At 35.2% G+C, this 17,022-nt stretch overlaps 1 protein-coding gene across 12 annotated transcripts in view; it reads left to right on the top strand.

The window, feature by feature from the left end:
- The window catches only part of LOC123524481 (adhesion G protein-coupled receptor L1-like), a 95,963-nt gene that overhangs the window by 54,209 nt on the left and 24,732 nt on the right, over positions 1-17,022 (top strand). For 11 of the 12 annotated variants that reach the window (XM_045302702.2, XM_045302700.2, XM_045302704.2 and 8 more), the window contains 12 exons: positions 2,008-2,114; positions 3,644-3,886; positions 5,801-5,898; positions 6,265-6,459; positions 6,782-6,965; positions 8,550-8,690; positions 10,154-10,368; positions 11,219-11,268; positions 11,706-11,829; positions 13,494-13,597; positions 13,949-14,051; positions 14,443-14,596. In XM_045302702.2, the coding sequence (XP_045158637.2) occupies positions 2,008-2,114; positions 3,644-3,886; positions 5,801-5,898; positions 6,265-6,459; positions 6,782-6,965; positions 8,550-8,690; positions 10,154-10,368; positions 11,219-11,268; positions 11,706-11,829; positions 13,494-13,597; positions 13,949-14,051; positions 14,443-14,596 (1,718 nt within the window). The remainder of the gene's footprint in view (positions 1-2,007; positions 2,115-3,643; positions 3,887-5,800; positions 5,899-6,264; positions 6,460-6,781; positions 6,966-8,549; positions 8,691-10,153; positions 10,369-11,218; positions 11,269-11,705; positions 11,830-13,493; positions 13,598-13,948; positions 14,052-14,442; positions 14,597-17,022) is intronic. The other variant, XM_053538838.1, reaches the window with a different exon arrangement.

The following is a 17,022-nucleotide window of genomic DNA, read 5'->3' as shown; positions in this document are numbered from 1 at the left end:
AGACTTAGAAAATTTTGGTTAATGTTTTACATGCAAGTTATTATCTCCAAAACTAATGCAGATATTGATTTGAAACTTCACGTGTCTTCGGGGTTATAAAACTAGTTGATAGCAGCAAGTCCCATAACTCTGACCTTCATTTTGGCCAAGTTATGTCCCCTTTTGGACTTAGCAAATTCTGATTAAAGTTTTGCGTGCAAGTACATACAGCTATTACTAAAAGGCATATAGATTTGAAACTTATTTTTTCTTTTTCTAGATCAATTACCAACCTCACTGGGTCAAGTCCCATAACTCTGACATGTATTTTGAGCAAATTATGCCCCCTTTTAGACTTAGAAAATTTTGGTTAATGTTTTACATGCAAGTTATTATCTCCAAAACTAATGCAGATATTGATTTGAAACTTCATGTGTCTTCGGGGTTATAAAACTAGTTGATAGCAGCAAGTCCCATAACTCTGACCTTCATTTTGGCCAAGTTATGTCCCCTTTTGGACTTAGCAAATTCTGGTTAAAGTTTTGCGTGCAAGTACATACAGCTATTACTAAAAGGCATATAGATTTGAAACTTAATTTTTCTTTTTCTAGATCAATTACTAACCTCACTGGATCAAGTCCCATAACTCTGGCATGTATTTTGGGCAAATTATGCCCCCTTTTGGACTTTGAAAATTCTGGTTAAAGTTTTACATGCAAGTTTCTATCTCCAAAACAAATACAGATACTGAATTGAAACTTCACATGTTCCTTCGGGGTTATAAAACTAGTTGACAGCAGCAAGTCCCATAACTGATATGTATTTTGGTCAAAATTTAATTATTCCCCCTTTTGAACTTAAAACTCTTTTGATATTTAACCTTTTTGGGTAATATTTTCCTGCTTCTGGGACAATATTTCGAATAGTCGAGCTTGGCTGTCTTACGGACAGCTCTTGTTTAAATACTTCTTCTGTCCTCCTTATAAAACAGGAGAAAATGTCACTGGAAATAAACTAACAATTATGTTTTGCGCCTGCTATTCCCAGAAGTGTGCCAGATATTGCCAGAAGTGTGCCAGATATCAGTGTTTGGCTCAATGGGTCACGTGACCACTGATATTGACAAATATGCTTAACTTCAGCATAAATTTGTTACAATATTAAAGTAACATAAAATGAATTAAATCATTTTGATTTCGGGAACGCAGAAATTGTTCTTGATTATATAACATCTACCGTACTGTTTAATGCTTTCATCATCATCATCATCATCATCATCATCATTGTATTCATTTATACCATTTTGTACTAATTGTTTTGATTTTGTAGTTTAATTCATGTATATTGCTCATCTTACTGGGGATGTGATTTTTCCTCTTTTAAAATGAAATTGTCCTGTGCAAAAATTGTAATTTTGTTAAAGATGTACGGGTATACTATGGGTGGGATATACTATGGGTGGAGTATACTATGGGTGGGATATACTATGGGTGGAGTATACTATGGGTGGGATATACTATAGGGTATACTATGATTTCCCCTGTTTTGGACAACGAACAATCACATCCCTTTAGTAAAAGTTGTATTGTTTGTGAAATATGTAGTGTCCTATGCATGTTGTAGATGTTTGTTGTTGAAATACCATTTAAAAAGTTTGTTACATATCCTTGTTTATACTATATAGTTTAATTTATTGCTGTTAAACTCTCTGCATTGATGGTGTACTGGCTAAATGAAGTTATAAAAAAGTGAAAAGCAAAAGTTGGTCTAAAAGTGTGTGATATTAAAATAAACAGAATATATAATGTTGACCTATTAGGAAGTATATGTGGGAATGTATACATATTATATACACAGGTAACAGCTGTGTCAGTGTTGATTTTCCAAGAGGAATGATTTCATTGACTTGTCCAAATAAAAACAGTGCTAATGCAGAGGGTTTTAAACTACATGTATTCCTTTTGTTTTTACCCAGATTTGAATGAAGCATGCAACCCTTGTTATGTTTTATTGTATGTTACCCTGCAGATGTGATAACAGGACCAAGTGTACTTTCCAAGCCAGTAATGCTCTATTCGGAGATCCATGTCCCGATACCAAAAAGTACATTGAGGTTCGATATTTCTGTGAAAGAGGTAAATAAAATCATTGTGTTCTTTATATGAAAATTATATAAAATATATAAATTCTATTGTTTCTCATTAAAGAGTGTCTTTAGTTAATTCCAAGGGCATGTGATTGATTTGGCCACGTTTTATCTGTTGCCTGTTTCTTTTGTGTCTGATATTGTTGAAAAAAATGGAAATGTATGTTTATTTGCATGTTTTCATCAAGAATAAATTTTTAAAGATCTTTGCAATCATATTTCACCATCCTTTCGTAAGTACACGTAAGTTGCATTTTAACTTCTGAAACATTTTAATTGGAGAAAGCCGAAATAATTTCTTTGTGCTAAGAATGACATTAATAGTAAACAAACATCCTCATTTTGAAGCAAAAATATGTAACTTACGGTATTTGATTTCCCCCACCTACCTGTATAAAATGTGTTACTGAATGGCACTGCACCTGGATATAGATTTTTTTTGACTGCAGATAGTTGATGTTTTGTTTGAGTATTGTAATTAAAAGCAGATGAATAAACAAATGCATGTCAATCATTGATTGATTTATACTCTCACCTTGTCAGCTTGAAATACCCTTGCAGAAGTATGGTTTATCCCAGTCATGCATTTTATAATTTTGTAATATTTTCAGTACACTTTATTTCATAAATTCTGTTTATGCCTGGGGCTATATAGCATTGCTTATGTCCGTCCGTCCATCCCAAAAACTGGTATGTCTGACTCCCCTACACTATTAGCCTATTTGCTTCAAACTTTCACAGATGAACAAGGTGGATGAGCATATGACCATAAAGGAACTTTTTCTGTGACTATGTTTACCACAGTTATGGTCCTTTGATGGTTTTGCTATATAGAATATAGAGAAAATATTAGTCTGATTTGCTTCAAACTTCCACAGAATAACAGGCTTGATGTGACCATAAAGGAAGGAACGTTTTCAGAGACTATTTTTACTGCAGTTATGGCCCTTTGATAGTTTTGCTATATAGAATAAAGTGTCCAACTCCTCAAACACTATTGAAAGGATATGTTTGAAAGTTTCAAAGATGAAGGACCTTAATGTGAAGATAACCGTAAATATCTTGCTTTTTTCTGTGGCTAAGTTTTCTAGAATTGTGGCTCTTTCTTATTTTCACAAAATAGGCCATAGTGAAGAAATTTGGTGTGTTCAGCTCCTCATACACTTTTTGAAGGAATGGATTCAAAGTTGCTCAGATGCACAACTTTATCTGAATACAATTCGCTTCAAACTTTTAATCGAACATCCTTCATGTGATAATGGTCTGTACTAAAAGCTTTGCTATTTAGAGGATGACACAGTATGTTGGGGCATCTGTGTCCAATGGATACATTTCTAGTTTTGACGTGCATTTCTGAAAAACTATTTAAATGTACATGTATAATGTCTGTTTAAATTACATTATTAAAATGAAATATACTGCCTAGTGAAAACTATGTCCTTTATCAGACTGTACCTACAAGGAACCCAGGTAACAGGAAAAAGGAACGTTAAAGTTTGAATTTTACTTTATTTTCAGCCAATGAAATCACAGATAAAACTGATGCACCCTATACCATCATAAATCCGACATCGTATGATGCAACAACTACAGAGGCAACCAAGCCTACAACAGTTGTAGAAGATAAAACAAATGCAAATGGACGTACAGAGAAATGGAAGAATGAAAAGTTCTGCTCCAAGGAGGAGATGTATGGGGTTTTGTGGGAGAAAACAAATGGTGGAGAAATGAGTATCGCTGATTGTCCATCAGATATGAAGGGTAATACTGAATGTTTGTAATGCAGTACTTGTTTCTTACAATATCTGTTCATTCTAGTTTAAAGCACCTTTCATTGTATTGTATTTTTCTCTGTTGACCTGTTTTCCTGTATTGACCTGTGTTTTTCGGTATTGACCTATACTTGCCTGTAAATTACATAGGTTTCCTTTTCCTCAACCGTATCCACAACCCACCAGTTCTTTCAACCAGAACCATTTGAAGTCTTGTGCGTAGGATTTATGCTATATTCAACATATTTCACAGTCATATCCTTCAGTTGTTGGTGTCTTGCTAGTTAATCCATAGGATTGTAAGCAACTGACAACTTCCCCATGTGGAATGGTGAACTTTGGATTCTGACAACTTATCCATAGCTGATAACTTCCCCATAACTGAAAATGTTCACACAATTTTTTTCCCACAATTGAAATATCCTTAAAACTGACAACTTCCCCACCTCTGGAAACTTTCCCACATGGAATCATGAACTTTAGACACTGAAAACCTCCCCACCACTGAAAACTTTCCCACACGGAATCATGACCTTTAGGCACTGAAAACCTCCCCACAGCTGAAAACTTTCCCACACGGAATCATAAACTTTAGGCACTGAAAACCTCCCCACAGCTGAAAACTTTCCCACACGGAATCATGAACTTTAGGCACTGAAAACCTCCCCACAGCTGAAAACTTTCCCACACGGAATCATGAACTTTAGACACTGAAAACCTCCCCACCACTGAGAACTTTCCCACATGGAATCATGAACTTTAGACACTGAAACCTCCCCACCACTGAAAACTTTCCCACACGGAATCATGAACTTTAGACACTTAAAACCTCCCCACAGCTGAAAACTTTCCCACACGGAATCAAGAACTTTAGACACTGAAAACCTCCCCACCACTGAAAACTTTCCCGCACGGAATCATGACCTTTGGACACTGAAAACCTCTCCACCACTGAAAACTTTCCCACACGGAATCATGAACTTTAGACACTGAAAACCTCCCCACCACTGAAAACTTTCCCACACGGAATCATGAACTTTAGACACTGAAAACCTCCCCACAGCTGAAAACTTTCCCACACGGAATCATAAACTTTAGACACTGAGAACCTCCACACAGCTGAAAACTTCTCCAGGATTGACAACTTCCTCATAAATGACAACTTCCCCACAACTGACAACATCTCAACAGAAAACTTCCCCACATGGAGGCAGATGGTCGTTAATTATAAAGTAATCACACAAATACAGTGCTGTACATGGAGACTGGATTTAATATGTTTTCTCTTTGGAGTCGTATATACATTCTCTATGTTTTAATCACATTAAAGTTACCTAAGTGATGAAATTTGATGTAGCATTATGTGCAATTTTGTGATGTCATACTAATTTGTTATAGTATGTTTAAAGAATATGATTTATAACATGAATTCATTTAGTACACTTTTATTGTTGCAAAGAAATGTATTATGATAAAGTGATTGATGCTAAACATAAATATGAAGAATATTATATAGAAAAGTCAAGTATAGACCACACAATGGGAACTGTAAGATTTCTTATACATACACCAAGTATTTGCATTTAAACAATATTTAATAGAGGAAACATTTGATTAATATATATTTCAAGTTTATGCTCACATAAAAGAGATATATCATGCCAGTAGAAGGCACAAACAAGCAAATATTGTAATTACAATAAAACTGCAAATGTCAGTAGTTCTTATTCTTAGTATTTCTTATATAGAATTCATACAAGTTCATGAGAGTAGGTTGTTCACAAGAAATTTGAATACTAAAATAATTGTTTCCTGAAAATTGTTTCAAGAAGTTGTTGTTTTTTAGCATTACATGTTTGTTTAATGTTGGTATTACAAATATTTTACCATTTGTCATTTATAGGTGTAGCACGGCGACATTGTGGTAGAGATGGAAAGTGGGCAGGAAATCCAGACCTGACTGACTGCATCTCGATCTGGATGGATGAAGTCCAGACAATGGTGAGTGCCTATTTGCATTTTAGCTGTAGATCTTTACTAAATTTCTCAAGGACAGTGTACAGAAACCTTACTTTTAATTTCCTATGATTAAATACTTCAATATGTATTTAAAGTAGATTCAGAGACCTTTTTTCTTTTCAGGTATATAGTTTGTTGTTCCTTATGAAGGTATAGACAACAGTATGTTTATGTCCTCTGCACCTGGATCTTGTTGAAATAGCAAAATGCAAAACGTACCTATATTGAATTTAAACTGCCTTTAGTTATGTATGTAGGGTCTTTGTTAATACTTTTGATATTTTGTAAGATAGTTGACAAAATTTATGCATAGACATGATATTCAACAATTTTCCTCTCTCGTGTCAGATTGATTTAGATGTCCCAGCTGAGATGACAGTATCTAAACTCAACAGTAAGATGAAAGGGAAAGCTCTTGGTGCTGGAGACCTGAAACAGGCCTCAACTAGGGTCATACCTGGTCTCATCAATAAAATAAAGAAAGAGATCACCAGAGATATGCCAAAAGAAATAAGAAAGGAGAAAGTTCATAGCTTTACAAAAGTAAGTCTGCCTTTTAATATCAGCTGTGTCCATAGCAGTTTTTGCAGAACTGTCACAAGCTTATTTTTTGTCACCATGAATAGTTGACTAATACTTTTAAAAAATTAAAGCATGTTTGAATTAATAAGTTTGAAAGTGGAAATGGATTTGCAGCAATGTGAAAGTCAGTTTTGCACTTAAGGTGTTTCTGTTTGTTCATCTTGATCAATTTGTATGTTATTCTATGTTAAAGGAGATAAAGAAACATTATGTAGAGTTAATGTGTATTACTGTCAAGAAATGTGTACGGCAGTAGTATTTCATACAAAAATAACTCTTTCAGGAGATAGTAAAATCTGGCAGTGGATTGTTAAACAATACACAGCAGCAGTCGTGGAAGGGCCTCCGATCAGAGGAACGTAAGAAGGCAGCCACATCCCTGATTATCTCCCTTGAACAGATGGCACTAGAAGTTGCTGCAACAATTGATAAACATGAAACAGTTGCATCAGCTGAACAGAACATTGGTAAAACTATAACCTTTAATAATCAGAATTTTTGGAAGGACTATAATAATCTGTCACAGATTGAAGATGCAGGTAGGAATATCCAGTTCGGGGAAACAGTTCCCCGAGAGCCAGATATTTCCCAACTGCATCTGCAGCCAGTGGTAGATTATTTTTCATGCATACCGTATTTTACCAAATTAAAATGTAAATAAAGCAAACAAAACACTTCCTTTGTAGAATTCTTTCTCATAGTGGTGCTTTTAAACAAAGCTCGGGAAATAAACTACCATAATCAAAGTGATGTCATGACGTTTGAATGAAGCACAACAGCAAAGGTCTGGTTTAACTTTATTGTTTTTAACATAACTTTTATTGTAACTTTTTGCAATCATTTTTTATTTGGCATAAATGTTTGCCTCAAAGAGACAGGCATCTAGTTTATATAGCTTTTTACATAAACAAAATTTTGGCGTCAATAAAAGAACGAGAGATTTCTGGCACAGGGATGCCAATGGGTTTTCCTGGAATGGGTAAAATCATGGAAAACACCAGTCTAGTGTGAAAGAAATGATTAATGAATATATTTCATCCAATTTAAACATTATTATTTAATTTTTCCCTCGCAGACAGGAAAAACATTCCTTATTCTATTTTATTTAAATTATGGAAGGAGCAAAATAAAGCCCACAACAAATACAATAGTTTTGGTATGATTTCATAAACCGTCCAAGTTTAGATAGGTGATTTGTTAAGGTGGGAGATATCTAGCATATGTTCGGAGTTTCCTCATTCAATATAAGAATAAACTAAAACTGATGTAATGTGAAAATTCAAGCACAAGAAAAGAAAATTATTAGTGTAAGCAGTAGTCATTAACATGATTTGTTTCATATAAGACAAAATTGAAATTGCTTTTGTCATTCTTTTGATGTTTAATTGTATTCCTAGAAAATACTTGAATGTGATATAAAAGAATGTGGTTAATTAACCCGAGTCATTGAATTGTTTGGTAGAAAAAAACAACACAGTTATTTCATATAAATACCTCTGCCTATCAGTCATTTTGTAATCATGTGAAACAGTAAAATGCATTAAAATATAACATAAAATCTCTTTTTTAGTTAGTCTGACATCATCTTTGTTTCTTTAATTGTAAAAGTTAAGACTATTTGTATGATTAATTTGTCATTTGTGTCGCCTACTTAGAATTTGTGTCACCTGTTTAGATAAGAAGCATTTTGTTTTTTAACTTTCTACTATGATTTAGGAAAACTGTGAACCAGTGTGATTTCTATCAAGCATTGTTAAATTAGAAAATTGTGAAAGCTGTTGCTGATAAACAGCATTACTTCAGTCTGAAAAAAATATTTAAAAGGAATATGTTTCATACTTAAGTCAACATGGCTCTTTTAAGGTCAGGGGTCATTATACAAGGTATTGTACTTCAGTGGCATTTGACACTTTGCAGTGGCTTTTCTTGTTAATGATTAATGAAAAAAGTTGTTAGGAAAAGAATTGTAAACAGTTTAAGAAGTTTACTTGCAAAGTTTACTATAAACATATATTGTAGAAGCGTTTGAGAAAAAATCTCATTTTTTACAGTAATGGAAGTGAGTGTGTTGAAGATGTCAAGGTCACACACTGATCTCAAATTACCCATCATGCAGTATGAGCATGGACCAGCAGATGGTTACCATGACTTCAGTCTTCCACTAGATGGCGTTTCAGGACTTAAATCTACAGGTATATTTTGCCATTACCCAACATTATTAAATTTATATTCAGATTACATTATGTTTGCCAAAGGATTTGGATAATGATATGTCATAGTTGAAAATGGGATGGTTGTGGAGGAAGGCTCTTTTGTAATGCTCTCATTATGTGATTTATCTTCATTAATGAATTGAGAGTTACTCCTTCTGTCAGTGCCAAAAGTTGAGTACATAATAACATTATAAGTACATAATTACATAACAAAATAGCTTTACATAGTGGTTCATGAAAGTAGTGATTATCTTCGGCTTTCTTCTTTCTAGCAGATATCTATATAATACAGCCAGACAGTATTCTATAGAATGCTATAAATTCTGGATGCTTTCTTACAGTAAAATGTTAATTATGTTGATCATTACTTCTTCACTTACATCAATATACTGTGCAAAACAGTTGTTCAGTTCGAGGAGTGTTCAATTTGATGTCAAAGTTGATTTCTGTAACCTTTGTTCATTACTTCTTCACTTACATCAATATACTGTGCAAAACAGTTGTTCAAATCGAGGAGTGTTCAATTTGATGTCAAAGTTGATTTCTGTAACCTTTGTTCATTACTTCTTCACTTACAACTGTGATGTCAATATACTGTGCAAAACAGTTGTTCAGTTCGAGGAGTGTTCAATTTGATGTCAAAGTTGATTTCTGTAACCTTTGTTCATTACAATTCACTTACATCAATATACTGAGCAAAAACAGGTGTTCAGTTTGACAAATGTTCAATTTGATCATCACTGTTGATTTCTGTAACCTTGTTTTGTTAGCTTGTCATTTTTTTTTTTTTTTGAAAATCTAGGATGTATTATCATCTCTTGATTAAGATTTTTGTTTAGATCACTTTCAAAAACTGTAAGAGCTATAGCTTTGAAACGTTTTACACTTATTTTGCATCGTAAATAAGTAAGTTGGCCAAGACCCATCACTCTCCTATCATTTTGTTAGAACTATGGCCCTTTTATACTTTTGACAATTCGGATTTCTTGGTTTTAAGTTTTTGTTTAGGTCCACTTTACAGCCAACAGTTTTAAAACTTTTCAGATCTGTTTATAATGTTTAGTTATGAGGTCAAGAACCATAACGCTTGCATTTTGTTAAAATTGTGGCCGTTATAACATAGGAAATTGGAATTTCTTGTTGTTGTTGTTTTTGGGTGTTTTTTTTTAGGTTCATTAGAACACTAAAGCTTTTAAACTTTATATATTTTATGTCATCATAAGAAGAGGAAGAAGGCCAAAAAACATAACTCTTTTCTTGCATATTGTCTTGTGTCAAGCACTTACAGACAAGCGTTGGCACTTGCTGGTGGTGCTTTTGTTTTTTGTTAAGTGTTCTTGTTATCTTAAGAACATTCATATTTGTTTTAGGCTGTTGAATGATCAAAATTAATTTTCATATTAAATACGTGATAAAATTGTTGTATGCATTTCTGTTACCAGATGATGTGACTGTGACCTATTTATTCTACAATAACCTGGAGGCACTATTGAACCCTCAGAACGACAACTCGGATATCCAGTCACATAACTCAACCCAAGTGATCAACTCAAACATAATTGCTGCTTCTATCATGAAGCATTCAACAACAGCCAGCAAAACTCACGGCAGGACTCAACTGAACAGGCCTATGAACTTCAAACTATCACATAAAAATGTAAGTTGTTGTCAAAAACTAGCAAAGAAACTAAAAAGCAGGCTGTATTAAGGGGGATAGCTGTCACAGATATACTCTTCCTATAGGTATAACAAATTATCTATAGAAATGAGTATTTACCATAGCTTAATGGCAGGAATATTTCAGTACTGTAGCTCAAACCATGTTGTTTAAAACTTATTTGATACAAAAATTTGGTAAACAGGAAGTGTTATTCTTATTTTTATCGCATAAAGGAAATATAATTATTTAGATTTATCAGGGACTTTGGTTAATATATTGCTAGTCCATTACTGAAATTATTTTGAAAAAAAAAATATTGTGGTTAACCACTTGTCTTATTTCTCAAATGATAGCATCTGCAGATTTATTATTCATGTGCCTAATCAATTATTTCAGGCAATGTCAGCCACTTGCCTGATAAAAACCTTACATTGCTGTAAAATCGTTGATTTCAGGAGAAATTAATGCAACAAAAAATGTCAGTAAATAATTAAGTTGTGTAATTTTGGATTCAGCCCAGTTTTTATTGACAACCATTTTATGAACAGGTACAGCTTGCAAGAGGAGTAAAAATAAATGCTTCTTATTCTAGAAATGATATAAAGACAAATATTGGAGTTTTCAGTCAAGAATATTCAAGTTTGATATTTTTAGCAATCATAACTACATTACTTACAATGTACATGTATAACGGCATTGTTTAATGTATAGACATTTATATACAGCCAGTAGATTTAGGTTTGTAGTTTTGTGACATTTTGATTTGCCCTGTAATTGAATGATATGAGTCAGACAGAGTTTAGTTGTTATTGTTATATTTATTACATATCATTATATGTATTTACAGATGTTGAGAGACAAAGTGCCTGTTTGTGCATACTGGAAATATAATGAGAGGTAAATAATTACTCTTACATCAGTCACTACCACATTATTGTGAAGTATCTAACAACAGTCACTAACCCAGTACTATGTCCATGTCCATCGTTAACATTTTTATTGCTCCAGAGGTCACAGTTGTGACCCAGTCTAAATGAGGTTTGGTCAGTGAAATCCTGGACATATTCAAAACTGGGTCATCTAGGTCCAAAAACTAGGTCACTAAGCACTAAGTCAGATCATAAAAAAGAACCTTGTTAACACTATAGATACTGTATTTTCTACCTGGTGCTTATGAATTCTGGTCAGAATATTTATCAAAAGTCCAGGGTCAAAGCCTAGGCCAAGAGATCAAATTATAGAAAAACCTTGCCAACACTTGAAGAGGCATATTTTCTACCTGATGGTTAGTGTAGTATTTGAATTAAAGTTGTAATGTATATTTTACAATATAGTACACTGGTTGGAAAATGGTCAGAAGATGGTTGCCGTGTCGTAGATACAAATGATGACTTCACAACATGCCAGTGTGATCATCTTACAAACTTTGCTGTTCTAATGGATGTCACAGGAACCAAGATAAACTCAGTAAATCACTGAAAACAGGAATGAAGTGTTTTAAGGCATTCAGTACATAAGCTACAGTCAATCAACTAAAATAAGTGCAAAGTTGTTTTACAATTTTCAAGATCAATCTCCTGTTGACCAAGGCAGTCTATACAAATGTCTGTTCATGAAGAGGAGCTCCTAGTTGTTGTTGACCAAAGGCAGTCTGTACAAATGTCTGTTCATGAAGAGGAGCTCCTAGTTGTTGTTGACCAAAGGCAGTCTATACAAATGTCTGTTCATGAAGAGGAGCTCCTAGTTGTTGTTGACCAAAGGCAGTCTGTACAAATGTCTGTTCATGAAGAGGAGCTCCTAGTTGTTGTTGACCAAAGGCAGTCTATACAAATGTCTGTTCATGAAGAGGAGCTCCTAGTTGTTGTTGACCAAAGGCAGTCTGTACAAATGTCTGTTCATGAAGAGGAGCTCCTAGTTGTTGTTGACCAAAGGCAGTCTATACAAATGTCTGTTCATGAAGAGGAGCTCCTAGTTGTTGTTGACCAAAGGCAGTCTGTACAAATGTCTGTTCATGAAGAGGAGCTCCTAGTTGTTGTTGACCAAAGGCAGTCTATACAAATGTCTGTTCATGAAGAGGAGCTCCTAGTTGTTGTTGACCAAGGCAATCTATACAAATGTCTGTTCATGAAGAGGAGCTCCTAAGTGTTGTTGACCAAAGGCAGTCTATACAAATGTCTGTTCATGAAGAGGAGCTCCTAGTTGTTGTTGACCAAGGCAATCTATACAAATGTCTGTTCATGAAGAGGAGCTCCTAAGTGTTGTTGACCAAAGGCAGTCTGTACAAATGTCTGTTCATGAAGTGGAGCTCCTAGTTGTTGTTGACCAAAGGCAGTCTATACAAATGTCTGTTCATGAAGAGGAGCTCCTAGTTGTTGTTGATCAAGGCAGTCTATACAAATGTCTGTTCATGCAGAGGAGCTCCTAGTTGTTGTTGACCAAGGCAGTCTATACAAATGTCTGTTCATGAAGAGGAGCTCCTAGTTGTTGTTCACCTAGGCAGTCTATACAAATGTCTGTTCATGAAGAGGAGCTCCTAGTTGTTGTTGACCAAGGCAGTCTATACAAATGTCTGTTCATGAAGAGGAGCACCTAGATGTTGTTGACCAAGGCAGTCTATACACATGTCTGTTCATGAAGAGGAGCTCCTAGATGTTGTTGACCAAGGCAGTCTATACAAATGTCTGTTCATGAAGAGGAGCTCCTAGTTGTTGTTGACCAAGGCAATCTATACAAATGTCTGTTCATGAAGAGGAGCTCCTAGTTGTTGTTGACCAAGGCAGTCTATACAAATGTCTGTTCATGAAGAGGAGCTCCTAGTTGTTGTTGACCAAGGCAGTCTATACAAATGTCTGTTCATGAAGAGGAGCTCCTAGTTGTTGTTCACCTAGGCAGTCTATACAAATGTCTGTTCATGAAGAGGAGCTCCAAGTTGTTGTTGATCAAAGGCTTAAACAAACTTCATTGTGATAAGTTGATAGGGAAGGATGGAGACAGTGGAAATCTAGATATGTTCTTATTTTAAAAAATGAATATTCTGCATTGATTTTTAACCTGGTTCAAGTATTTTATTCCTGTCATTTATCATAATTAGATATATAATAATGCAAGTATTGTTCTTTCAGTTGAATAAATGGCACAGAATGTCTCTACAGGCTATAACATATGTTGGATGTACGGTGTCCATTGTGTGCCTCCTTATGTGTTTTATATCATTCAGTATTTTCAGGTATGTTTCCCACACATTACATATTTTTGTACCTTCAGAAACGTTCATTGACATGTGTCAGTACTGGGTGATACATTGATGTTAATAATAATTTATTAATTTATTAAACAAAGACTGGTTAACAAGAGTTCAGTATATTTTGCTTAGGGTGTATATATTTTTTGGCAGTGTATGTGAGAGTTTCATATTAAGGTTTCGCATTAAGTTTTTTATTAGATTTGAATCAGCAAGTTCCATGAGAATAATTGGTTTATGATCTGTTTGCTGAAATATTTAAAAAAAATCTGGAAACATAAAATTTTGAAGAGAGAAAAATAGAAATTAAGGCTTGCATAAATAATATGATTTCAGGAACTTACAGTCTGATAGGAACACAATACACAAGAATCTTGTATTGTGCCTGATGCTTGCAGAGTTATTGTTCTTGTTTGGTATTGGCCAAACACAAGATAAGGTAGGTAATCTCACCGGCTTGGTATAGTCATTATTGCAGAGTTACAGTTCTTGTCTAGTATTGGCCAAACACAAGTTTCACAGGATTGATATATTCATTATTACAGTTATTCTTCTTGTATTGATCAAATACAAAATAAGGCAGGTCTAGCACAGGATAGTAAATATTCTGTTTTGTTTATAACTGTTCTGGTTTTATATAACAGAGAATGTAATTGTTTTCTAAAAGTCACTTTTCCTGTTTGGTATAAAGGGAATGTAGTGATTGTTCTGAAATGTTTTATGTATTGCTGCTTTTTGGTTGATGCAGACAAGAAACACTGAAGAGATGTAACTGTTGATTTGAACTGCAGTAATGTACAGTGATGAGAATGTGTGATTGTGGATTTCAGGTGTTATGTTCTGTTGTGGCTGGGTTCCTGCACTTCTTCTTCCTTACATCATTCTCTTGGATGTGTCTAGAGGGTATCCAACTATACTTCATGCTCATTGAGGTGTTTGAAGCTGAAAGGTCAAGGGTCAGATGGTTCTACACTTTTGGATATGGTAGGTATCTGATGTAAATGAAATAAACATTTGAAATTCAGACCTTGCTGATTCTAGTGTAATACTGTATTCCAATCTTGCTGTAAATGGTTAGCAGTTCAGATTGTTTTGGGCTTTTAATGCCACAAACTGAGAACCCCTCATTATGAGTTGAAAACAGAACAGATGATGCTACTATTTTGTCTTTTTGTGCCCCCTCCCCCCCAATGAGTGGTGGGGGCATATAGATTTGGTCTTGTCTGTGCATCCGTCTGTCCGTCCGTGCCCGCGAAATGATGGTTAAGTGACTGCATAATGGTACTTTCTCCTCGATGTCATTCATTCCGTCATGTTTATGTGACCTTTTTCTTTTTATGTGACTGTTAGAACAATAGAGAGAACAATGGGGGTGTCACATAAATACCGTTTCGTTAGAACGTCCGTCCTTCCGTCCGTCCATCCGAAGTTCGTGACGCGCCTAGCTCGAAAGGTATTTGATACAAATTGATGAAACGTTGCCTGAATGTTTATCATGGTATGAACTTGCGCACCTCCTATTTTTCGTCTGGCTCCGCCCCCTATTTTCAGAGTTATGGCCCCTGAAATAGTCAAAAATGCACATTTTCACCTTGTGACACGCCTAGCTAAAAAAGTATTCTATATAAATTGATGAAACCTTGCATGAGTCTTAATCATGATATGAACTTGCGCACCTCCTATTTTTCATCTGACTCCGCCCCGTATTTTTAGAGTTATGGCCCCTGAAATAGTCAAAAATGCACATTTTCACTTTGTGACATGACTAGCTCAAAAAGTATTTGATATAGATACAAAAACCTTGCATGAGTCTTGGTTATGATATGAACTTGCGCACCTCCTATTTTTCATCTGGCTTTGCCCCCTATTTTCAGAGTTATGGCCCCTGAAATAGTAAAAAATGCACATTTTCACCTTGTGACACGCCTAGCTCAAAAGTGTTTGATATAGATTCATGAAACCTTGCATGAGTCTTAATTATGATATGAACTTGCGCCCCTCCTATTTTTCATTTGGGTCGGCCCCCTATTTTCAGAGTTATGGCCCCTGAAATAGTCAAAAATGCACATTTTCACCTTGTGACATGCCTAGCTCAAAAAGTATTTGATATAGATTCATGAAAAACTTGCATGAGTCTTAATCATGATATGAACTTGCGCACCTCCTATTATGTCTCCCACCACACAGTGGTGTGGGAGACATATTGATTTACTCCAGTCTGTCTGTGTGTGTGTCTGTCACAAAGCTTGTCCGCACTCTAAGTCAAACATTTCTCATCCGATTTTCACCAAACTTGAACAAAATGTGTTTGACCATAAGACCTCGGCCAAGTTCGATAACTAGCCAAATCTGTCCAGGCATCTTAGAGTTATGGCCCTTGAATTACCGAAAGCCGGTCTTTTTACTCTTGTCTACACTCTAATTCAAACATTTCTCATCCGATCTTCACCAAACTTGAACAAAATGTGTTTGACCATGAGACCTCGGCCAAGTTTGATAACTAGCCAAATCGGTCGAGGCATTTTAGAGTTACGGCCCTTGAATTATCGAAAAATTGGCCTTTTTACTCATGTCCGCACTCTTAATCAAACATTTCTCATCCGATCTTCACCAAACTTGAACAAAATGTGTTTGACCATGAGACCTTGGCCAAGTTTGATAACTAGCCAAATCGGGCCAGGCATTTTGGAGTTACGGCCCTTGAATTATCGAAAATCGGCCTTTTTACTCTTGTCCGCACTCTAAGTCGAACATTTCTCATCCGATCTTCACCAAACTTGAACAAAATGTGTTTGACCATGAGACCTTGGCCAAGTTTGATAACTAGCCAAATCTGTCCAGGCATTTTAGAGTTACGGCCCTTGAATTACCGAAAAAATCCTTCTGTTTACTCTTGTCCACTCTCTAAGTCGAACATTTCTCATCCGATCATCACCAAACTTGAACAAAATGTGTTTGGCCATAATACCTTGCCCAAGTCCGATAACTAGCCAAATCCGCCCAGGCACTTTTGATTTATGGCCCTTGAATTACTGATTGGATCTACTCATCCAGACCATCTAATTGGATCCACTCGTCTAAAACATCTAGAGAAACTAACATTTTTCATAGGGGCAGTTGTGGGAGACATGTGCTTTTCTTAAAAGCATCTCTAGTTTTTCATTTGGGTCCGCCCCCTATTTTTAAAGTTATGGCCCCTGAAATAGTCAAAAATACACATTTTCACCTTGTGATGCACCTAGCTCAAAAAGTATTTAATATAAACGGTTGAAAACTTGCATAAGTCTTTATTATGATATAAACTTGCACACCTCTAATTTTTTGGCTGGCTCCACCCCCTATTTTCAAAGTTATGGACCTTGAAATAGTAAAAAAATGCACTTTTTCATCTAATTATGTGCCTAGCTCAA

This window comes from Mercenaria mercenaria, chromosome 3 (assembly GCF_021730395.1).
Source record: "Mercenaria mercenaria strain notata chromosome 3, MADL_Memer_1, whole genome shotgun sequence".
In the NCBI taxonomy this organism is placed as follows: Eukaryota; Metazoa; Mollusca; class Bivalvia; order Venerida; family Veneridae; genus Mercenaria; species Mercenaria mercenaria.
Note: the sequence above shows the minus strand (reverse complement) of the source record. Positions and strands in the feature narration are given on the sequence as shown.